Raw genomic sequence first — 24,337 nt, forward strand, 5'->3', positions numbered from 1 at the left:
TAAAAAAAAAAAAAAAACCCAAACACCCACTTGTACCGTGGAGGTCAGTGCACACCCTAACAACTGGGTAAGAGCAAGCACGCCTTTGGACGCCAGAAGGAAAGCACGTCTTCAGTGGTGCTTTGTCTCTTCCCACAGCTCACCTGGGCTGCAGTGGCTGCAGTCTGGAGCAGGCGGGACTCTTCCCACAGGCACCGGGCCACGATTCGGGCAATCTCCATCGGCTTCTCCAGGTATCTGCTCTGTAAGTGGGAAAGAGAATGAAAAGTAGCAGCAGGCTAAGGAAATGCGGACCCACCTTTGCTAACTTAAAGCTACCTTCCTCATAGATTGATGACAGCATTACATCTACTATATGAAACAATAAAATGAGGGCCTAAGAGCCTGGCCGCCATCCGCGGGAGATGAAGGGGAGAATAGAAAAAAGATCATCACAATGAGCTGCACATCTGTGACTGAAGACATGTTAGTCTGAGTCTCTGCACACTATGTTATCCTGGTCTTACATGGAGGCAACAGACTTTGTCCAAGAGTATCCAGTTATGGCCAAACATTTAACATTTAAAAATAAGTCATGGGGGCACCTGGGTGGCTCAGTCGGTGGAGCATCAGACTTTGGCTCAGGTCATGATCTCACGGTTCATGGGTCTGAGCCCCGCACCAGGCTCTGTGCTGATATCTCAGAGCCTAGAGCCTGCTTTCACATTCTGTGTGCCTCTCTCTGCCCCTCCCCTGCTTGTGCTCTCTCTCTCTCTTAAAAATAAACATTTGAAGGGGTGGTGCGTGGGTGGCTCAGTTGCTTAAGCTTCCTACTTCAGCTCAGGTCATGATCTCACAATTCATGGGTTCAAGCCCCATGTTGGGCTCTGTGCTGACAGCTAGCTCAAAGCCTGGAGCCTGTCTTCCAATTCTGTGTATCCCCCCTCTGTCTGACCCTCCCCTGTTCTCTCTCTCTCTCTCTCTCTCTCTCTCTCTCTCTCTCTGAAAAATAAATAAAACATTAAAAAATTTAAAAAATTTTTTAAGTTTCTTAAAAAAAAAAGAAAAATTACAAAATAAAAATAAGTCATCTTCTGTGAAACTGCTAGTTACTGATCATGTTATTAACATGCTAACATAATATAATTAACAGAACAATCATATTGAGACTTCAACAGACAAAAAAAGTAGATTTCAGATAACGCTGCTCAAGGGTGGGGATCTCATTACTTAACCAAATGAGAAAAGAAATGCTTCCAGGACAGACAGCGAACACCCTACTCTGCAGGGTCAGTGCCCCATCACACCTGAAGGAACTGCTTGATTCTTCGCAGGTTGTGCTGATAGAGAACATTCGACTCCTGTAGGAAACGGCTGTACTGCTGGTCAATCTCACCCAAGAGATTATGAAACACCAAAGTAGCATGTGATTCTTTGCTGGCCGCATATGCCCTAGGAAAAGGAAGGAGGGTACAGAATGATTCTGAAACCTATTCACGCACACACACGCGCATGCACCCACACACACACGCACAGATATCACCATCGAGGAGGGTAGAGAACAAGGCAAACCCGATGCTTTAATCCGCTCATCACTTAGACTCACCTTGCTGGGCAACAAGAAATATTACGAATTCAATGATCATTATCAATTACTCCAGACACCAGTCACCACTGTCAAAGTCTATACTTATAAAAATATTTGGGTGAAGTGGACAGAGATGCCATTGTGCTTTTAAATTCTCAGTCAGCTCTGTGGTCAGATTATTAGTAGCTAATAAGCAATCCCAGACTGGCATGGCCTCTCTCCATCATCTCTGAATCACCTCCTGGGCCCCTCGCCACACTCTAGAAAAACTAGGTCATAGGCCCGAATTAGATGAAAATTAATAGGTGGATCTGAATACATTAAAATGAAGAAATAGTCATTGGAATTCTGCGGCATTATCTCCTCGATGGAAGAGTCTATTTCTCTTATCGGTGTCTCTTCCTTTAACTAAAGGGGAATCTGAATTATAGGCCTAACATTCGTGGCAACGTGGATGGAACTGGAGGGTGCCATGCTAAGTGAAATAAGTCAGGCGGAGAAGGACAGATACCATATGTTTTACTCATAAGTCTAACAGGAGAAACTTAACAGAGGACCATGGGGAGGGGAAGGGGGAAAAAGAGTTAGGGAGAGAGAGGGAGGCAAATTATGAGAGACTCTTGAATACTGAAAACAAACCGAGGCCTGAAGAGGGAGGGGGAAAGGGAAAGGATGATGATGGACATGGAGGAGGGCACGTGTGGGGAAGAGCACTAGGTGTTATATGGAAACCAACTTGACAATAAACTACAAAAAAAATAAAAATAAAAAGAATTATGGGCCCAAATCTCTACACATGACAGAACTTTCACTGAGATAAAAAAAATATTTATTTGTAGCACATCCCTGGAGTGTCAGACCACACAGAAGATCTCACCAAGTAAGTGAGGTCCAAATCAGCCTTCAAAACCTCTACCACCAAGCAGACGGCTTCAACGTGCCGAAAGACAGGTGCCCGCACACACTTCTAATATAGAAAATGTTTTGACAAGACTGAGAGTACCTCTTTATCTCCTGATCTCTTTCACCCCAACACCTATGCCCACAGGGTTTTTGATGAAATACTTAGCACAGAGTGAAGCTACAACAGGTTATGTCTCTTGACTCAAACCAAACCCTGACAATTTGGGGCGTTTCTCAGGAAGGACTTACCAGTCTTGACTCTCGATCCAAGGGGCCAGAAACTGCCGCAGCTCCATCGGGAAGCTGTCACTGTACAGCTGGTGAAGCTGCTCCAGGTACCGAGTGTCGAGCTGCTGGAGCTGATTCCATTGGGCCATCCTGCAGGAATCAGGGGTCCCGACTGTAAACCAAAGTGTTCATATGGTCACCGCAAGCCCTAGTGGGAGCCAATAGTCCAGAAACACCCCATCAACCCAACACAGGCATCGGGTCTGTGCTTAGGGAGAACAGATGCCTTGGAAAGGAGCCTGCGTGTTTCTCGCAGTGTGCAGCAAACACACACACATTCACGGTCTCTAACTCTGGAACCACATCATGGCTTCTTCTAAACTGGGATGTCTGTGTCAGCATGGCCTCTGCCAAGTTCCAGAATCCATTATCTACCAGAAGTATGTGAAGTTGGAAAATGACTTAACTTCCAGATTTCTACTTCCACATCGGAGGAAGAGATCATAATTTCTACTTCTCATGGTTGTTGAGATATTTCTAAAAAACCCAGCTCAGTGCCTGACACACAACAGGTGCCGAACAGATATTAGCTCCTTCCTTTCCACCCGCCCCCCACCTCTTTTAAGTGGGTGAACTGGAAGAAATATACGCCAAACCTAAACTAAAACCAAGGTGTGGGATGTGGCGGCTCAGGGGGGACAGAGGACAGGTTTAAAAGTATAAGCAAGGACTTGCCTGGGATTCTCCCACTCAATGGAAAGTAATTTTGTTTTGGAAGTCCTCATTCTGGGATGAGAAAGAAGAGATGCTAAATACCAGGCATACAAGTTTTGTCCCCCAGCTCATGAATACACTAGGGAAACGCTCAGGTATGAGAAACCAACCTGGCTAATCACTTTTAGTCCTCTTTCTGAATAGCGTGGGTCATGGAAACATCTTTTTTTTTTTTTTTTTTTTGAGAGCGAGAGCACACAAGCTAGGACTGGGGCAGAGGGAGAGTGAAAGAATCTTAAGCAGGCTCCATGCCTAGCCTGACAAGGGCTCTATCTCACAACCATCAGATCATGACCTGAGCCAAAATCAAGAGTTGGACACTCAACTGACTAAGCCACTCAGGCACCCCATGGAGATATCAATACCAACCAAGCAGTCTTAAGAAGCTGTATAAATGACTATGAGTAATAGCTGAAGAGTGATATATGTAGAGATCAAAGCATACTGAGTTCTCTGGCATTGTGAGAACATTTCATGAAAGACTGAAGGCATACAAGCATGCACATTTATCCAGAGCTCTTTATTTATTTCTCAGAGGAGGCACGAAGAAGCCACCCTTGTAGCTACTCCTTTCATAAAAATTACGGAGTCGGGGGGTGCCTGGGTGGTCCAGTTGGTTAAGCATCCAACTTCGGCTCAGATCATGATCTCGTGGTTTGTGAGTTTGAACCCCTGCATCGGGCTCTCTGCTATTAGTGCAGAGCCCACTTTGGATCCTGTCTCTCTCTCTCTCTCTCTACACCTCACCCACTCACTCATATTCTCTCTCTCAAAAATAAATATAAACAAATAATTTTAAAAATCATACAATTTGTGGAGTAAGCTGGTAACAAAATCAACAGGTCTTCTGTTTTCAAGGCAGCAAGTATAATGGTAGCTAAGTGGTTCAGGATCAGGCTTTCGTACAGAAGCCGAGAGGCCCGTGCTGCAGGTCTCCTTCCTTCTTTTGCCAGAACACACACAGAATCACCCTCCCCTGCTCCTGCCAGGGTGCAGGATCCCAAAGGGGCCATCAACTGTCAAGCTCTCAAGCACACAGTCAGGACCTTCCCCGGCGTCTCTTATACTGAATAATGAACAATCTAAGGCAGCACCATCCGAAAGAGACGTAATGCAAGCCACATACAGCACCTTGAATTTTCGAACAGCCATATTAAAAAACTAAAGCAAGTGAATTAATTTTTTAAATTTGTTTTGATATTTATTTTTGAGAGAGAGTGTGTGTGCAAGTGGGGGGAGGGCAAAGAAAGGGGAAGACACAGAATCAAAAGCAGGCTCCAAGCTCCAAGCTGTCAGCACAGAATGCAAACACGGGATTCAAACTCACAAATCATGAGATCATGATCTGAGCCAAAGTTGGACGCTTAACCGACAGAGCCACTCAGGTGACCCACAAGTAAATTAATTTTAATGATATGTTTTATCTCACTCAATGTATCTAAAAATGGGGTGCCTGGCTGGCTCACTTGGCAAAGCATCAAACTCTTTTTTTTTATGTTTATTTATTTTTGAGAGACCGACAGAGCATGAGTGGGGGAGGGGCAAAGAGAGAAGGAGACACTGAATTTGAAGCAGGTTCCAGGCTCTGAGTTGTCAGCACAGAGCCCAAGAGGGGGCTCAAACTTGTGAACTGTGAGATCATGACCGGAGTCGAAGTTGGATGCTTAACCAACTGAGCCACCCAGGTGCCCCACGAGAGCATGAAACTCTTGATCTCAGGCTTGTGAGTTCAAGCCTCACATTGGGCACAGAGCTTACTTAAAAAATAATAATAAATAATGAAATTAAAAACACTTAAAATGTGTAGTATATATATATATACGTATAGATATACAGACAGAAAATGTTATCATTTTAACATGTAATTGCATAAAAATTAATGATATACTTTACATTCTTCCTTTGGTACTGAGTTCTCTAAATCCGGCGTGTACTTTACACTCACAGCACAGATCTGAGGTTATTTCCCTCCCCATGCACCAAGGGCTTAAATTCCACTGATGAAAAAGTTCAATAAAGCAAAGAGATGAGAATGTCAACAAGAGGTATTTGCCCCAATCAGACCAATATGTTTCCATAAAAAAATTCAATTTTCCAACAACATTACAGAGGAATTAAGTAAGTGTCCTGGGAGACTATAGATGCTGGTGAGGATGTGGAGAAACGGGCACCTTCCTACACTGCTGGTGGGAATGTAAACTGGTACAGCTGCCCTGGAAAACAGTGTGGAGGTTCCTCAAAAAATTAACAATAGAACTCCCCTATGCCCCAGGAATAACACTGCTGAGGATTTACCCAAGGGATACAGGAGTGCTGATGCATAGGGGCGCATGTATCCCAATGTTCATAGCGGCACTGTCAACAATAGCCAAATCATGGAAAGAGCCTAAATGTCCATCAACTGATGAATGGATCAAGAAGATGTGGTTTATCTATACAATGGAATACTACATGGCCATGAGAAAGAGTGAAATTTGGTCATTCATGGCAATGTGGATGGAACTCAAGGGTGTCATGCTAAGTGAAATAAGTCAGGCAGAAAAGGACAGATACCATATGTTTCCACTCATAAGTCTAACAGGAGAAACTTAGCAGAGGATCATGGGGGAGGGGAAGAGGGAGAAAAAATAATTGGGGAGCGGGAGGGAGGGAGGCAAACCATGTGAGACCTTGAATACTGAGAACAAACTGAGGGCTGAGGGGAAGGGGTGGGGGGAAGGGGGGTGATGGGCATGGAGGAGGGCACTTTCGGAATGAGCACTAGGTGTTACATGGAAACCAACTTGACAATAAACTATAAAAGAAAAAGAAAGTAAGTGTCCTGGGTGCTTGGGAATTTTTTTTTTTTTTTTATACAACATCTTCCATCCTCTTAGGAACCTCCCAAACAATCTCCTGGGCCTTTGTGGTTGCCTCTCTCCTTGCCACCCCCAAGACCAACCTGCCATGGGACAGATGCTGCTTTGGGAAGTGGTACATGTATACTAAACACTGGTTGGTATGAAGGGGGAGCTGAGGCATTACAACCATGGCATGTATTGCCCTCAATAGGAAATCAAAGGCCTTCTGGACTCTCTTACAATATTCACACTAGGGCCGAGTTAAAATCTGCCTCAGGGCTAAAAGTAGCAAGATCTGCCTTAGGTTTTTCAGGATGTGACTTGTGCAGAAATCTGTATAACATGTCATTTTATGTAGAGTCTACGGCATACAAATGTGCTGAAGCTCTAGATTTACATAATTCAATATGGTAGCCACTAGCCACGTGGGGCTACTGAACACTCATGATGTGGCTGGTTCAAACTGAGATATACTGTATGTGTGAAATATACAGTGAATTTTGAAGACTTAGTACAAAAAAAAAGAATTAAAACAGCTCATTAATGTTGAAATGATATCCTCTTCGACGTATTGGGTTCAAGAAATTATTAAAATTAATTTCACTAAATCTTTCTACTTCTAACGTGGCCACTAGAAAATTTAACATTACACATGTGACTCGCATTGTTTTTATTGGATACTATTGCTCTTATGTAACCAAAAGGTTGTAGTTTTCCTAATAAAGGACTTAAAGGAATAGATACCTACTATTTTTTTTTTAAGTACACTCTATCCCAATGTGAGGCTTGAACTCCCAACCCTGAGATCAAGAGTTGCTGGCTCTACAGACTGAGCCATCCAAGGACCCCTAGACACCTACTTTTTATGAGAGAGTCTAGTGTTCTAAATTAACAAAAAGATAGACTAATATATTTAACTGCTTATCTTGGATACAAATGTAAAGCCGACATGATCTTCCTGATATTCCACGTTAGAGCCATGAAGCAACTCCCCATGACCCCTGCTCAGTTACAGAGGAATGCTGAGGTCCCACGGGAATATTTGCATTTTCAAACCATTAAAAAATTGCAAGTTCTTAAAAATTGTCTAATTCATTTCTAGTCCCCAACGCAGAGGGGTTTTTGTTGGTGAGGTTTGGTTTTCATGGGGAGACAACACAAATGGGATATAGCTAAGCAGTACAATAATTATGTCATTTCTTAAATCAGAAACCAAGTTACTAGTTTTTTCCCATAAAATACAAGCAAAAATGACTGACGTTATGTTCTACTTCTTAGTCTAATCACTCTGGGTAATATCGTAATAGCTCTCTCTCTTTTTTTTAATCAATATAAATTTATGCCAAGAGCAGGTAGTGTTTTCAAGGGGAACATGGGCAAAGAGTCAAATAGTGCTGGTCTCCTTACAGGCTGCTTAGCTACAAACTGTATTTCATTAACAGCAGCCACAACGCAATTGGCCACATGCTCTTTATAAGAACTGCATATCCTTAAGAGATCACTAGCCAGATAGTCTATGCAAACCATTGCCAACTAGCTTGTGGCAACTGTTTTACTGGAAAAAGTCTTACAAGAGCCTACTTTATTTCACAATTTCAGTTCTGGTTTTTCAAATTACAAATCAATCCAAAGAACTCCACTTGAGGTCGAACTGAAGTATTTCTTATCTGCAGAGCAAGGCGAAGCCTGTGATTTAAGAACTGCTTTCACTGAACTGCAGGACACAGAAAATGCCAAGAAAATGCCAAGTATCGTTCTGGGTGCACAGGAGAGAAGGAAGTTCATTCCACACAGGGGCTGGCTTAGGGCATGGCGTCGGGCTCTGTTCTCTCAAGGTGTAAGGGCTAAGTTTAGGGTAGCAGACAGGAGATGCCAGCACAGGAGGGGAATGTCTCTGTGATCCTGTTCTCTACAACTTTAGAGAAAAGAAAAATAAAAATGAAACAGCAAGTCACCAAAGACTTTCCGGACTTTTCAAAACAGGAATTTCTCAACCCCCTGGGGATAACTTACCAACACGTCATAAAGCAAACAGCTATTGTCTAATGAGGAACTTGTTACTGTAAAGATCACTAAAAGGTTTATCCAAAGTCACAGTTCTCATTTATAGGCTGCACTCTAAGGAAACCAAGAGATGTGTTGAGAAACACAAATCAGGACTGCTTACAAAAAGGATTCACTACACACTTTATAAAACTTGATTTTAAATTCAGATTTGCAGTTCACATCCATGCACCAGTGGATTTATGACAGGAGCAGTGGAGTGAGGGGCCAAAGTGAGGAGAGAGGCAAAACTCAGGGGCGTACAATAATCCAAAACAGAAAGTGAGCTAAAGGTAATTTCTGTTCCACCTTGCAATGTGTCACAAGACTCTCCTCTGGGTATTAGCCACACTCTACGTTCGAAATACCTATGTTATAAATAGAGCCCAGCCATGTTTTATCGGCTGCCTATTCAAAGACCCTCTTTGCTATCAGGAAAGGCCAATGACTAAGGCAACCAACGTACAAAGTAAAATAGAAATCCAAAAGATAAATCACCCAGGGGCACCTGAGGCTCCGTTGGTTAAGCATCCAACTCCAGGGTTTGGGTTCAGGTCATCATCTCATGCTTCGTGAGTTCAAGCCCTGTGTTGGGCTCCACGCTGACAGTGCAGAGCCTGCTTGGGATTCTTGGGATTTTCTCTCCCTCTCCCTCTCACTTGCCACCCCTTCTCAAAAATAAATAAATAAACACTAAAAAAAAAAACTTAAAAAAAAGAAAGATAAAATCACCCATATCCTACCATCCCACTCTCCAGAACCACAATTGACATGTTCATGTAATACTTTTTAACCTATCTCAGAGTGTGTATATATTTTATCTCTTTTAAAACATTAGAGGTGGGGTGCCTAGGTGGCTCAGTGGGTTAAACATCCAACTCTTGATCTCAGGATCATGAGTTCAAGCCCTGCATTGGGCTCCATGCTGGAAAAGAAGCCTACTTTAAAAGTTAATTAATTAACTAAAACATAAGGGGTACCTAGCTCACTTAGTCAGTGGAGCATGCAACTCTTGATCTCGGGGTTGTAAATTCGAGCCCCAGGTTGGGCTAGAGATGACTTAAAAATTAAAAAAAAAAACAATAAATCTTAAGACATTAGGACAATTACAATTTCACAGCTTTATATTCACTTTTAATTTTTGCATTTTTATTTGTGAGAGAGAGAGAGCACGTGAGCAGGGGCAAGGGGCAGAGGGAGGGAGAGGGGGAAAGGTGGAGAGAGAGAAAATCTTAAGGAAGCTTCATGCTCAGGGAGCCCAGTTTTTATGGTTTTGTTTTTTAAGTTTATTTATTTTGAGAGAGAGTGAGCATGCAAGCAGGGGTGGGGGTGGGCAGAGAGAGAGAGGGAGAGAGAGAGAGAGAGAATCCCAAGCAGGCTCCATGTTTATTAGCACAGAGCCTAACAAAGGGCTCAATCTCACGACTGTGAGATCATGACCGGAGCCCAAAATCTAGAGTCAGATATTCAGCCAACTGAGCCACCCAGTCACCCCACGGAGCCCACATTTAAATATCACAACTTTACAGGCACCTAGGTGGCTCAGTCAGTTGAGCATCCAACTTCGGCTCAGATCATGATCTCGCTGTTCATGAGTTGAGCCCTGCATTGGGCTCTGTGCTGACAGCTCAGAGCCGGGAACCTGCTTCAGATTCTGTGTCTCCCTCTCTCTCTGCTCCTCCCCTTGTTACCACTCTGTCTCTCTGTCTCTCAAAAATAAATGTTAAAAAATTTTTTAATATTACAGTTTTACCTATTTAACTATTCATAATTACATTAGACATTAAGATTCTGGAATTTCAAATTAGAAAAAGGTAACTTGAAAGAAGTATGCTTGTATTGTAAACATATAATACCATTGCTTACAAATCCGAATAGCACCTTTATAAGGTGTAAGACCAAGTGTTTGCATTTATAATAAATTTATATATAAATCTAATTTGATTTCCTTATTTTTTTTAGTTCCATAAAAAACAAAATATTAACAGCTGAGTGCCAATCCAACTATACCTACTGTAACATTTAAATATATTTAGTTACAAATAATAGGATTTGCTTTAAAGTCAGAAACCAACTCTTCCTTGTAAAAATGGACACTGAGATCTAAGAGAACATGAATTATAGTTCCCTACTAACGTGCCAAGTTTGAGTATATGGAAGAAGTACTAAATTACTTGGGAGGAGAGCTCAGAGAAGTGAGAAAAAGGACAGTTTAGTGATACCCTGGAATACTTTCAACCCAAAAGTCTATAATCCCTCACTCCTCTTACCTAACTCACTTTAAGAAGACTTAAAGAATCTTGCACATTAGTTTTTCCATTCTAAATCCTAACATGCTATATGGTCTTATCACTAGTACTACCTTCATTCAGTTATCTAATTTATAACTAGAAATATAGAGAATAAAATGTATCACTTTCCATAGTTAACTTTAAGAGATGAAGAATACCAGAAATATGAACAGCAAAAAGGAAAGATCCAGGGCTCTGATCCATGAAGAACAATCAAGATCTTAAAAACAAAACTACAAGAACTACCCAGAATCAAGTACTCATCCAGCCATCTTTGTTTTTAATTTTGAGAGAGAGAGAGACAGAGCGTGAGTGGAGGAGGGGCTGAGAGAGAGGGAGACAGAATTTCGAAGCAGGCTCCAGGCTCTGAGCTGTCAGCACAGAGCCTGACACGGAGTTCGAACTCATGAACCATAAGATCACGACCTGAGCCGAAGTCAGACGCCTAACCAACTGAGTCACCCAGGCACCCTATCACTCAGCCATCTTTGAGAAAAGGATTCTGAAAACTATGAATTACCAAACTCTCCAGTTATTTCAAATCTAATAAATGTCAAGGAATTTCTTTCTTTCTTTTTAAGTTTATTTATCTATTTTGAGAGACCAAGAGAGCACGAGCAAGAAAGGGGCAGAGAGAGAGAATCTCAAGCAGGCTCCGTGGTGTCAGCGTGGAGCCCAACACAGGGCTTGAACCCAAGAACCTCAAGATCATGACCTGACTCAAAACCAAGAGTCAGATGCTCAACTGAATGAGCCACAGGTGCCCCAGTATCAAGGAATTTTTAAAAAACTGATGTATTCTCCATACTTGATTTGGGATAGGCACCATATTTCATCACAAATATCTCAGATGAAAGGCACAACAATATAAACGTAATTCCTTCTGAATTGAAAGTAACACAATTAGACAAGCTTCATCAATTACTCAGTGCTCAGTTTATGGTTAAAGCTGCCCGATCACAGGTCTGAGCTCTAGATAAAAACCACAAGACAGACCAAATGTGTGCGTCACACAGCCTCCTCACTTGATGACACTTCCACTCCCCCAACCAGACTCCTCTGAGGCAGGACGTGTGAGGCCAAGCACAGAGGAGGCTTTGGCACGGGATGGCCCTGGGTGCAAAACCTGCCTGCCATTTTATCAGCTATTTATTTTCAAGACATCACTTGACTACTGAACAGGCTTTTTCTTCAGTAAAATGGAGAAGTACTGCTCTTTTGGAAGACTGTTATAAAAAATTAAAAAACCACACACAACAATGGCTCTATAGCAGGTCTCCTCTGCAGTGCTGGGTGCACACTCGTGCTGGCTGGCTTGTTCCTTCCTCCCACAACATTCCTTTCCTAGGCACTTATGCTAAATCTGGTGCCTTGATGCCCTGGGAAACAGATTAATTCATCAGATTAGCCATGTTAAATAATAAAGTCAGCTTTCCCTGCCATGGTAAATGTGTGCGTTTTAATGGGTCTTTGGGTCATATCCTGAGGGAGGGAGTTTGTAATGCTGTGATTTCGTGTAAATGTGTAACAAGAGAAAAGAAGGACATGAGAATTGGGTCCCAACCAAGTATCTCCTGACATAGTTCAACTAAGGATAGCTCCAGGTCCTAAAGAGAATAAAGGTGAAAACAACTATGTGATATCCAAATGAAAGAAAAAGACGGAAAGTAAGAAGGTTGGTTTAAGAGCAGGTCAATGGGGCGCCTGGGTGGCTCAGTTGATTAAGCGTCCCACTTCGGCTCAGGTCATGATCTCACGGTTTGTGGGTCATGATCTCACGGTTTGTGGGTCATGATCTCACGGTTTCTGGGTTCGAACCCCGCGTCGGGCTCTGTGCTGACAGCTAGCTCAGAGCTGGAGCCTGTTTTGGATTCTGTGTCTCCCTCTCTCTCTCTGACCCTCCCCTACTCGTGCGGTCTCTCTCTGTCTCTCAAAAATAACATAAAAAAATTTTTTTTTAAGAGCAGGCCAAATAACTAATAATTTTCACTAAATTTATATAGCACTTACTATGTTCCAGGCACTATTTTAAGCATTTGCCATCTATTCATATACTCATTTCATCCTCACAACAACCCTGTGACCTAGAAATATTTGTGTCCCCATTTTATAATCATGATATCAAGCCAATGCGATCTTATGGTTTTGTTTTACGTAAGCTCTCCGCCCAACACGGGGCTTGAACTCGAAACCCTGAGATCAGGAGTCGCATGCTCTACTAACCGAGCCAGCCGGGCACCCCCATCTTATGGTATTTTAAACAGGCATATGCAGTGTTTGAATGAAGGAATCTATCCGTCCCACTGTATCTGGCCCGCATCTAGAATGACTCTCTAATTACATCACAATTTAAATGCTGCACTAAAATCCAAGCACATTCAGAGCAGGCGATCAGGGTGTGGGGAGTCGAGGACTTGAATGTTTTGCCCAGTAAGAACTTAGGGAACAGGAAGTGGGGTGAGAAGTGGGTAAGAGAATTACAGAAGTTCAGCTCTTCGATGTGTACATGAAAGGGTGAAACAGTCCAGAAACAATCTGCTTCCTCCTGACCCCCACCCAGGATTCTGCCCTCTGGAGGATGCCCTCTGCGCGGAGGTTCCCCACCCTGGCTGCAGATCAGAATTATAAGAGTAAATTTTTTTTCATTGAAAGTAGAGGTGCCTGGGAAATCGAACCAGATTTGTCAGAGTGGGATCAATGAGGGAGAGAAGCACGTTTTGATACTTAACATCTCTCAGATGATGCTAACGTGTGGCCACTTTGAGAACCCTGGAATGAGAGCAGGGACCAGGGGTCAACTCTGGAATGACCTGGGGGGCTTTCAGTAGCCAGACGCTGGTCCTTACTCCAGATGTCCTGAATAATAATCTCCAGGGATGGGACCCAGGCAGTTGTAATGAAGCCGAACACTGCAGTGACTGTATAAAGGCCACGGCATGAGACGAGGTTGGAGGAAAGTATGAACTCTCGTCCAGGGCAAGAAGGAGGGCTGAGAAGTTTTAAGCAGACTGGTGACAATTTGATTTATATTTCAGAAAGATCTCTCAGGCTGCGATAACCGAGGTGAGATCTGGCAGTGGCCTGAACTAGGGCAGCAGCCTCAAAGCCGTTTTGAAGTAGATGTCTTCCAGAGATATTAAAGAGGGAGTTGGGAACGGACTCGGTGACTTTCTGAAGGGCAAAGGTGACCCAGATGAAGGGAGGAGTAAGGAACAACCTCCCAGGGTCCTGGTGCGTTTCGTGTTCAAACGGAGGTTAAATGTTCACCCTAGGAAATGCTGCAGCAGTAACTCTGATCCAGGAGGGCCGCTGGGCTGGGCGGCTTCCAAAGGCTATTTGGTCTGTAAGTTATGATCAAGCTCCATTCCCTCAAGACATTAAGGTTGCTGCAACCCAAGAATCAATGCTTTGGGGGAAGGAGCACATTGCTATTTAACAAAAAGGGTCTAGGGCTTGCACTCCGACTGACAAACTCTCCCATTCCCTGCCCCACCCCCACAGAGAGGGAATCAAAGGGAAAATAAAATCAGCCAGAAAACTCAGAGCCAAAACACACATGGGCCACGATGAGAGCTTGTAACCGTCTCCCTGCATGTGCTCGCTTGCCCCCAGTCCGTTTCCACATGTGCTCTTGCTCCTCCCCTACTTTAAACCCCTCTGATGACTTTGCCTTGTTCTCAGGCTGAAAAACAAAATATGTAAAATCAAAGCAGAACAGCGTTGTGTTTCGGGCATGGACCCAGGTGCCGCCACTTAGGTGTGTGGGAGCAAATGGCAGCCATTTAGCCTCTCTGTGCCTCAGTTTCCTCACCTGTGAAAAAGGGCAGACAACGGGACTTACGTCACAGGATCACCGTAGGAACTAAATGAGTCAATGGACCCGAAGCACTTAAGACACAGCTGGCACACAGCATGTAAGTGTCTGTGTTATTAATGTGACCGATGGCCTGGTGAGCCCTGTCGTTCTTGCCTCGGCTGGCACCAGCCCACTGGCTGAGCTCCCGGTGCTCTCTCTGCTCTTCTTTCAGCTGCTCAAAAACACCAAGGCCTCCCCTGCTTACCCCCCACCTGCCCTCCTTCTATTGCCACCACTATCACCATCGCGGGGACCCGAGCACTGGGACACGAAAGCAGGCAGTTCCTTGGCTGTTGCTCAGTACTGTGTTCTTCCCTCACCCCCAGCAGCCAGCACGGTGCCCGCCTCCAACAGGTACTCCCAAAACTCGCACCAGATGGGGGAACCACGGGGATATCACCCCTCTACTGAATCAGCCAGATTCTCCCAGGCGAGGACCCTGCATCTAGGACGACTCATTCTGAGGGGCAGACCAACCGATCAAGTCTTTCAGTTCTGCTGCTGGAAAAATTCAAGGATGATCCCTCCAGGACCTTTCACTAAGAGCAAAATCACAGCACTCTCCCCCAGTATCAAAACATACACTGACTTCTCACTGTCCAATCCCAAATCCCTAGCCCTGGCTAAGTAAGGGTCCCCAACGCCTTGGTCAATTCCAGTCACCTTCCTCCCCTCTCCAGCCTCAAGATGACCTTCAAGCCCATTTATCTCCCCCAGGTCCTCCATACCCTCTCTTCCTTTCTGGCAGAAGTTCTTGCCTAAAGCGTTTCTCTCCCTGCAGGCACTTTATGTCCCTTTACAGTCTCCTTAGAGAGGCTTTCCCTGACCCTACCTCTGGCCCAGTCACTGCTTTAACTCTGAGCATCCACAGTACTTACACGGGGGTGGGGGGAAGCTCTGTGCTATTGCTATTGCTTTGATCCCTTCTCCTCCATGAGAGGAGCGCTCAGCTGGAAACGGTCAGGTGTCACTGGGGTGAGAGATTCCAGCTGGCTATTAGATGATGCCAAGAGAACATTTCCTTTACTCATATTTGCACACAGACATAAATACTACCTCCCACTGTGAAACTGCCTACTGATGACCACACTACTGAAAAGCCGGACACAGATACGATAACCACATCAAAGGAAACAAGATGGGTTCTACTCTAGAATTTTTTCCAGAGAGAACCAAATCATCCTTCCGGTGAGCTACAGCCTGCTCACGCTCACAGGAACCAGAGGCAGGCTGCCACCTTTTTTTTTTTTTTTTTTAAGTAATCTCTACCCTCAGCGTGGGGCTCAAACTCACAACCTCAAGATCAAAAGTCACATGCTTTACTGACTGAGCCAATCAGGCACCCCAATTTTTATTTTTATTTATTTTTATTAAAAAAATTTTTTTAATGTTTATTTTTGAGAGAAAGAGAGAGAGAGCACACGCACATGAGTGGGGGAGGGAAAGAGAGAAAGGGAGACACAGAATCAGAAGCAGGCTCCAGGCTCTGAGCGGTTAGCACAGAGCCTGACGCTGGACTCAAACCCATGAACCATGAGGTCATGACCTAAGCTGAAGTTGGACGCTTAACCAACTGAGCCACTGAGGTGCCCCTATTTTATATTTTAAGTAGGCTCCATGCCCAATGTGGGGCTTGAACTCAAAACCCCAAGACCAAGAGTTGGATGCTCTACCGACTGAGCCAGCCAGGAGCTCTCTGCCAACTTTTTAAAACAGAAAGAACACAGCCCTTGAGAAACAACTGGATTGAGCAAGCAAAGTGTCATGTCAAAATTTCCAGGCTTGAGGGCAACTGAAGAGAGAAGAAAGAAGCCTAAGTGGCTGGAGAAGCCTGTGGGTATTGTATCTTTAGACAAAGCCCAAATTAAAAAGTCAGAAAAGCATCCACTGATCTGGAATGCTATCTAAGTTATTAATATTCTTCAAAGACAGGAAATTGAAATAAACAAGAGAAAGGGAGCTTAACTTTCTGAATCTCAGTATCACAGACCCGTAACATAGCTCACTACTTACTGGAGAGAAGGAAGAATCTTTTCCGGAGTTTATTCAGGCCACTTCCCCTAAAAGCGATATTAGGGTAATCCTGGGCACTTAGTATGCAGCAAGGCACAACCGGGGCTGAGGACATGTCTGTGGATCCTGGGCTGGAACTCCTTCCTTCAAAGCTACTGTGGTTTAGGGCAGAACCTCAAATTCAAGGGGCATTTGTGGTGGTTAGAAAGCATGGCCCCAATTTCTTCAATACTCCTCCAATGGAGACAAGGGGTCTTTGTCCCCTCCCCTTGAATCTGGCCAAGGCCATGACTGCTCCAACCAACACAGTACAACAGAAGGGTTGATATGCAACTTCCAAGGCTTCCGCCCAATTCTCTTAGAAGGCTCGGTCCCCAGAACCCAGCCGACACCCTGGGAGAAGCCCAAGGCAGGAGAGGCCACGCAGAGGCGCTGGGTCTGCAGTTCCAGCTGAGATGAGCCTTTGACTCATCCCGGCCCAGGCGTCAGATTTGTGGGTGAAGCAGCCTCCGGATGATTGCTGCCCTGGACGTTCAAGTCTTCCCAGCTGGGTCCCCAGACACTGTGCAGCAAAGAGAGCCACCCCTGCTGTGCCGATCTGAATTTCTGCCCATGGCACCCCTGAACATCACAAAACGGTTGGGGCTTTGTGCCACTGACTTTGAGGGGGTTTATTACATTCAGTAACTAGAACATCTTTACTAACACAGTGATAGAATACCATCTTTACAAAGAGACTATCTTCCATGAGAAAAGAATTTGCAGTTTTAAAGGAAAAGGCTTTTGTTAAAACTAGTTTAATAGTACACCCCTTCTTTCCACTGTGCACTCATTCTCCAACTACAAACTGACGATCCCCAAATTTACATCGCAGCCCTATCCTCATGAGCTCCAGTCTTATACCTGACTGCCTATTTAGCACCTCCACCTGGATGTCTAACAAGCACTTCGAATTTAATGTACCCTAAACCAACCTCCTCATTAAAGATTTCTCCTGGCCAACTTCCCCATTTTTACAAATGACAACTCCATTTTTGCATGGGCTCGGGCCACACATCTTGAATATAAGCCTTGGGGCACCTGGGTGGCTCAGTCCCTTAAGCATCTGACTCTTGGTTTCAGCTCCAGTCATGATCTCACAGTTTGTGAGTTCGAGCCCTGCATCAGGCTCTGCATCACTAGTGTGGAGCCTGCTTGGGATTCTCTCTCTCCCTCTCTCTTTCCTGTCTGTCCTGTTCTCTCTCAAAATAAATAAATAAATGTTTTTTTAAAAAGAAAAAGAAAATAAGCCTTGACTCCAAACTCTTTCCTCTTCTTCCTCCCAACATCCAATCCATTAACAAATCCTGTTGGTTCTACCTTCAAAACATATCTAGAATGTGAGCACCTCTTCGCACCATGTCCTCTGCTGCCATGATCTTAATTTGAGCCAATGTCACCTCTCACCTAGCCCGCCTCTTACCTTGCTGCCACCACGTGCTAAATTCCTAACTGGTCTTGGCGTGCCCACCCTTGCCCCTCCACAGTCTAATCTCCACGTTACAGATCCTTCCAAGAGAAGTCCTATTGTTCCATACTTCTGTTCAAAGCCCACTCAAAAAATCCAAACCCCTACCTCAGCCCACCAGATGACCCATTTTGCTTCCGAGGGCCTCTCTGACCTCCTTTCTCACTGCTCTCTCTTTTGCCCACACTGTCCCCTTTCTGCTTCTGGAACCTACCATGCCTGCCTGGAAAGGTCTTTCTCTGGAGTATTAGGTGGCTCGCTCTCTGACCTCATTCACACCTCTGCACAAATGTCCCTTCACACCATTCCATGGAAGACAGCACATCTACCCCGAGCTGAGTTTTTCTCCACAGTACTCAGCACCCTCCAACATACCACATATTTGTTTTTTATCTCCTTCTGCCATCACCTGCGAGGGGATGTTAAGAGAACCACCTACAGGATGTTCAAATATTTGTTGACTAAATGAATGAAAATTATGAGTGTTTTTTAAAAACTCTGTAACATTCGTTTAGCACAGAGAAGACTGAAACACCTTAAGAAGCTAATGAACTTTCTAGAAGGGAATACACTGGTCTTCCTTCAGCATGAGCTAATAGGTACAATGGTTCATACAGATTTACTGTAAGGGAGAAGCAAATATGCAAAATTTCCCAAGAGAAGAATTTATATTAAAACGCAAGCCTCAAAAGAAAAAAAAATTAAATATAAAGCTAGGGACAGCTGGCTGGCTCAGTCGGTGGAACATGTGACTCTTGATCTCGGGGTCGTGAGTTCAAGCCCTATGTTGGTCTTAGAGAGGATTTCAGGAAATAAAAATAAAATTAAAGTTTAAAAAACCTTAAAAAATAAAATATAAAGCTAAACTGATATAGAGTCACTTCTCCCTAAAAGCAATACTGAGACTTTAGCACCCTGATATCTAAAAGAGGGTATTTCATGACACGTGCCTGCTGGTAGTATTTGGGAATCTAAGAAATTACAGTCTAACTTAACACTGACATACAGACACTGAAATGAGACATCTCAGAAAAGAGAAAACCACTTGGATGAGTTAAGTTTATTTTGAGATACTCCCCAAGTAAAAGGTCTGGGACCTTTTGACCCAGAGTCAACAGTAAACTGCTTTACACACTAAATCAACTGCCTGCTCTTCAAGGCTAGGCCCTCAAGACACTTGGGCTCCAACTCAGTAACAAAAAAACATTTTTGTTATTATTGTTTAAGACCCTTTAAACTATATAAAATCCAACCTGCTCACTTTACAGACATGGAAACAGACCACTGACGTGAGCAGGGGGAACAATATCCCGCAAGCAGCCTCTTGACTTAGTTTCCGGCTCTTTCCACCACACTATTTCTTAAGAGGCAAGGAGTGGATGGAGCCTTAAACTTTTTATAACTGGAAAAATGTGGTTAGAGAGGAAAAGACGACTGACTGCAAAGAGAAAATCATCTACCCAGGCAGAAAACGAGGGTCATAGTTGTTATTCTCTTAAAGAGAAGTATTTTGTTTTTGGGATTAAAAGAAAAAAAAGTTTTCCACATAAATGTGACCTCACTAGAGAAAAATGCACAGGAACAAAATACATCATTTCTCAGAGGCTTTTTTTCTTTTCTTGTTTCTCAGTGTTAGCTGAGACATACCATCACATTACTTTTAGGTGTACAAACTAACGGACTGATATGTGAAATGACTACCACAAGCTCTTCTAATGTCTTCTCTTGCGATGGGAACGTTTGAGATCTATTCTCTTAATAATACAATACAGTATTATTAACTATGGTCACCCTGGTATATATTAGACCCCATCTCATGTAGAGGTGTCATTGGTTCACTAAACACTTGAGTGCCTCTGCCAGGTTGCTCTGCCAAGCCGTGGGGGACATAGATCTGAAGAATTCATAGTCCCCAGCAGAGCAGGAGGAATGTACGTCGGGGGCCACCCCTGAGATGGAACTCTAGAACAACAAGGCGAATGGTGCTCCAGGGAGTTGTACAATCTGGTCCGTACTGTCAAAAAAGATATAGTTTTGAAAGAAAAGCAGACATGTAATAAGATAATTACATGTAAGTGGACATAATAAGGCAGATACCTTACAAGGTATAGAGGCTCTCCAGGAGAGATAGTAACGCCAGAGAGGAAGGGGTAACCAGTCCCAGCACTGGGAATTAGCGTGTGCAAACACACAAGTGTTCCAGAAGTACTACACTTTTTGTTTCAAGTAAATGCCAAGTCCAACATGGGGCTTGAACTCACAACCCCGAGATCAAGAGTCACACGCTCTACTGACGGAGCCAGCCAGGCGCCTCTAAGAACTACTACACTTTTGAAGAGAACCTCCAACATGGCGGGAGAAAGGGGGAGAAGGAGAGACAGATGAACATAAGACGAACCCAGGAATCAGAAAATACTAGGGGTAATATAAACATTTCACAAAACTATTAATATCCTCAGAGAGATAAGTTATATGCATTAAACAGGATTAGCATGAAAATAAAGATGAAAAAGACAATGACAACTGGAAAGAGGCTCTGGAAGTTGAAAATGACAGCCAGAATTTAAAATTAAGGAGATGGCTTAAAAGATAGAGTCAAGAAAATCTCCTAGAATATACTCTAGAACAAAAAAGATGGAAGACAGAAGCAGAGGGGAGACAAAACAAAACGCTCATGATCCAATATCTGACCAAGAAGATTCCCAGACAAAGAATCGGTAAGGTGGGAATTATCAAAGAAAGAGTAAGAATATCCCTCTCCAGATGGAACGGGGCCCATCTACTAACCAAACCAATGAATGAAAACTGACCCACACTAAGGCACATCCAGTGAAATTTCAACAGAGGGAATAAGTAAGTTACACACGCCTCAAGAGAAAAGAACCGGCTCTGTTGGAGAGGATCACAAATCAGAACAGCATCGGACTTTCAACACAAACACTGAAAGATTCCAAGCCAACTGAGCCAACAAGGCTTTCAGAATGATGAGCAAATGATCTGATGCCCAACTGATCACTCAAATGTGAAGAAAGAATAAAGATATTTCAGATAACGCAGCTACTCGAAACACTGACTTTCCGCACACCTTTTCTTGATAGCATGTTACTGGAATGTGGACTTCAGCAAATGAAGCAGTAAGGCTAGAAAGAGGAAGACACGGGATCTGGGGAAAAGGAATTACAACATAGAAGACCATGACTTTAACAGGACAGGGTTGGGGGCGGGGGTGATTGCCAAGAACATAAAGACTAGATTACCAGCGTGTTTAAGTATTTGAAGTAAACTGCCAGGCATTTGAGAAACCTGCCAGGGCATCTTGAGGAAGTTGCCAATAAGTATAAAGAAAACTAAACAGGTTTTTAAAAATAAAAATATTAAATCCAGGGGAAAAAACGCAAATATTTGTATATGAAAGTAAATGTATTTATAATATGCTGCTTGGCTTACTAGTGAATAATATTTAGTCAAAATAATATACATGATGGGCAGTTTAGCCAAAGTGGATTAAAACTTATGACCACTCTGTTATAAGGGATGGGAAGGAACAGTGGTGGCGAAAGAAATACATCTTCACCAATGACAAGAGGAAGTTAAACAGTATCTAAAATGTTCACATATCAAGGGGCACCTGCGTAGCTCAGTTGGTTGAGCACCCGGCTCAGGTCTTGATCTCACAGTTCGTGGGTTCAGGCCCCGCATTAGGCTCTGTGCTGACGGTGCAGAGCCTGGAGCCTGCTTTGGATTCTGGGTCTCCCTCTCTGTCTTCCCCTCCCCTGCTTAATCTCTCTCTCTCTCTCTCAAAAATAAAGAAAAAGTTTAAATAAAGTAATTAATTAAATAAAAATAAATAAAATTTTGATAGGTCAAAAATAGTAGTATAAGCATATTATAGAGAAGCATGAAAGTAAATATGAGAAGAAAAAGCTCAATACTTGGAAAGTGCCAATCTGAGAAGCGGTCTGCTTAGAAGTATAAGGTGCAATATATGTCAATGTCTTCCATTTCTTAATTATTTATATACATATATGCATTTCTGGATAAGAATCAATTCTGTTTTTAAGTGAAAGGCTTAATACCAAAATAAGATAAAATTTACGTAACATCATTTCATCTTCTCTCGGAAGGAACCTCCTTACTTGACTTGTTCATCCATCGTTTCATTCAGAAAAAAAAAACAAACAAAACCCACCAGTCAGGAACCAAGAGCAAAGTATGGAGTGATGAACAGAACAGACGGGTCTCTGCCCTCCTTGAGACAGAGGTAGACAGACAAGGAAATAAGGAAGTAATTACCACTTGTGATAAGAGCAATAAAGATGACAGGATAGTGAGTGACTGAGGTCAGGCTGGCATGCTTTAGATAGTCAGGGAGGGCATCTTGGAGGAAGTAACTGTTTGCCCTGGCTTCTAAAGGAAAACGGACCTTTTGATGTTAAAATCTCAGCTTGGAGTTTCTAGGACTAAAAAAGATAGTGTAGATTCAAATGTTAAAATGGGCAGGACTATGCATAGGAATTCTTTTTTTTTTTTTTTTAATGTTTACTTATTTTTAAGGGAGAGAAAGAGAGACAGAGTGCAAGTGGGGGAGGGGCAGATGGAGTTCGGGACAAAGAATCCAAAGCAGGCTCCAGGCTCCAGGCTCTGAATTGTCAGCACAGAGCCCAAAGCAGGCTTGAACTCATGAATGATGAACCATGAGATTGTGACCTGAGCCAAAGTTGGAGGCTTAACCCACTGGGGACACCCAGGCGCCCCTTAGGAGACTTGGCTGTTCCAACTCCTCACCAAGACCAAAGGCCCGGTCTTCTGCCTAGAGTGGCCTTTAAACTAAAAAGCCTTGGTGAAGACATAGATAAATACCACACTCCCCGCCCCATTTTAACCAGCTGTCTTCTCCCCCCTTTTTTTTTTTTTTTGGTAAGGTTAAGGTTCCATTTGATTTTTCGCCTCCGAAGATTTCCCCAGTTTTCTCAAAAGCTCAGTTTATCTACCATTTCTTGGTGTTTTGCACAAGAGGGTTTTCAGGGTATCCAGTCCACCACAGAGCCAGACAGAGGTCAGGATGAGAGAAGAACAGGAATTTAAGAAAACTTTAGAGGTAGCACCGACAGGATTTTCAGATGATGTGAAGAGAAGCAGGGGCATGAGGAAACAGGGAAATGAAAGAGATTCCTAGATTCGGGGTTTGCACAATGGGGTAGATGTTGATGCCATTTACTTCTTTCGGGAAAAATTGGGTGGGGAGAACAGCACAAGCTTGTGATAAGAAACTTTAATAGTTGTGTTTTATGGGGCGCCTGGGGGGCTCAGTTGGGTAGGCCTCCGACTTCAGCTCAGGTCAGATCTCACGGTTTGTGGGTTTGAGCCCCACATCAGGCTCTCTGCTGACAGCTAGCTCAGAGCCTGGAGCCTGCTTCAGATTCTGTATCTCCCTCTCTCTGCCCCTCCCCTGCTTGCGCTGTCTCTCTCTGTCTCTCAAAAATAAATTAAAAAAAAACCAAACATTGTGTTTTAGGCAAAATACACAGGAGACAACTCCAAGCCATCTGAGGGGAAATGTCAGGTAGGCAGCAGGGGAGGAATTGGGAGGCTGGAAAGGCCCGGGGTAGGGGTACATCCCTGGTAATCATCAGAATGGAGATGATGTTTAAAGGCAAAATAATGGATGAGATAACCTGGGGACAGAATATAGAAAAAGGAAGGAAAGGAAAGCCCTAAACAGAGGCCTGAGGCCCTTCAAACATGAGTATTCAGGTAGAGGATGAACCAAGAAAGAAAACTGGGAAAGACCAGTAAGACAAAAAAAATATCAGGGAGTATGCTGTCACAGAAGCCATTTCATTTCATTTCATGTCATTTCATTTCATTTTGAGAGAGAGTGAATGCGAGTGGGGGAGAGAGTGAGAGAGAAAGAGAGAGAGACTCTTAAGCAGGCTTCACGCTCAGCGTGGAGCCCAACATGGGGCTCGATCCCACGACCCTGAGATCATGATCTGAGCTGAAATCAAGAGTCGGACGCTCAACTAACTGAGCTACCCAGGTGCCCCTGAAGTTTTTAATATTATTAATGAACAATAAACATTCCTTACATCTTTACATATGTATACACTATCTTTAAAATAAATCCTAGAGGGGCGCCTGGGTGGCTCAGTTGGTTAAGCATCTGGCTTTGCTAGCTCAGAGCCTGGAGCCTGTTTCAGATTCTCTGTCTCCCTCTCTCTCTGACCCTCCCCTGCTCGCGCTGTCTCTCTCTGTCTCTCAGTCGGTTAAGTGTCTGACTTCAGCTAGGGTCATGATCTCACAATTCATGGGTTT

At 43.6% G+C, this 24,337-nt stretch overlaps 1 protein-coding gene across 6 annotated transcripts in view; it reads right to left on the reverse strand.

Annotated features, from left to right (window-relative positions):
* Positions 1-24,337, reverse strand: part of STAT3 (signal transducer and activator of transcription 3) — a 68,805-nt gene that overhangs the window by 29,053 nt on the left and 15,415 nt on the right. For 4 of the 6 annotated variants that reach the window (XM_029927475.1, XM_029927477.1, XM_029927471.1 and 1 more), the window contains 3 exons: positions 2,720-2,848; positions 1,287-1,431; positions 144-242 (listed from right to left, as the gene is read on the reverse strand). In XM_029927475.1, coding sequence (XP_029783335.1) covers positions 144-242; positions 1,287-1,431; positions 2,720-2,847 — 372 coding nt within the window. In that variant the 5' untranslated portion in view covers position 2,848. Of the gene's footprint in view, positions 1-143; positions 243-1,286; positions 1,432-2,719; positions 2,871-24,337 lie in introns of those variants that run through there. The other 2 variants (XM_029927472.1, XM_029927473.1) reach the window with 1 other exon arrangement.

Source organism: Suricata suricatta, chromosome 17 (genome assembly GCF_006229205.1).
Source record: "Suricata suricatta isolate VVHF042 chromosome 17, meerkat_22Aug2017_6uvM2_HiC, whole genome shotgun sequence".
Lineage (NCBI taxonomy): Eukaryota > Metazoa > Chordata > Mammalia > Carnivora > Herpestidae > Suricata > Suricata suricatta.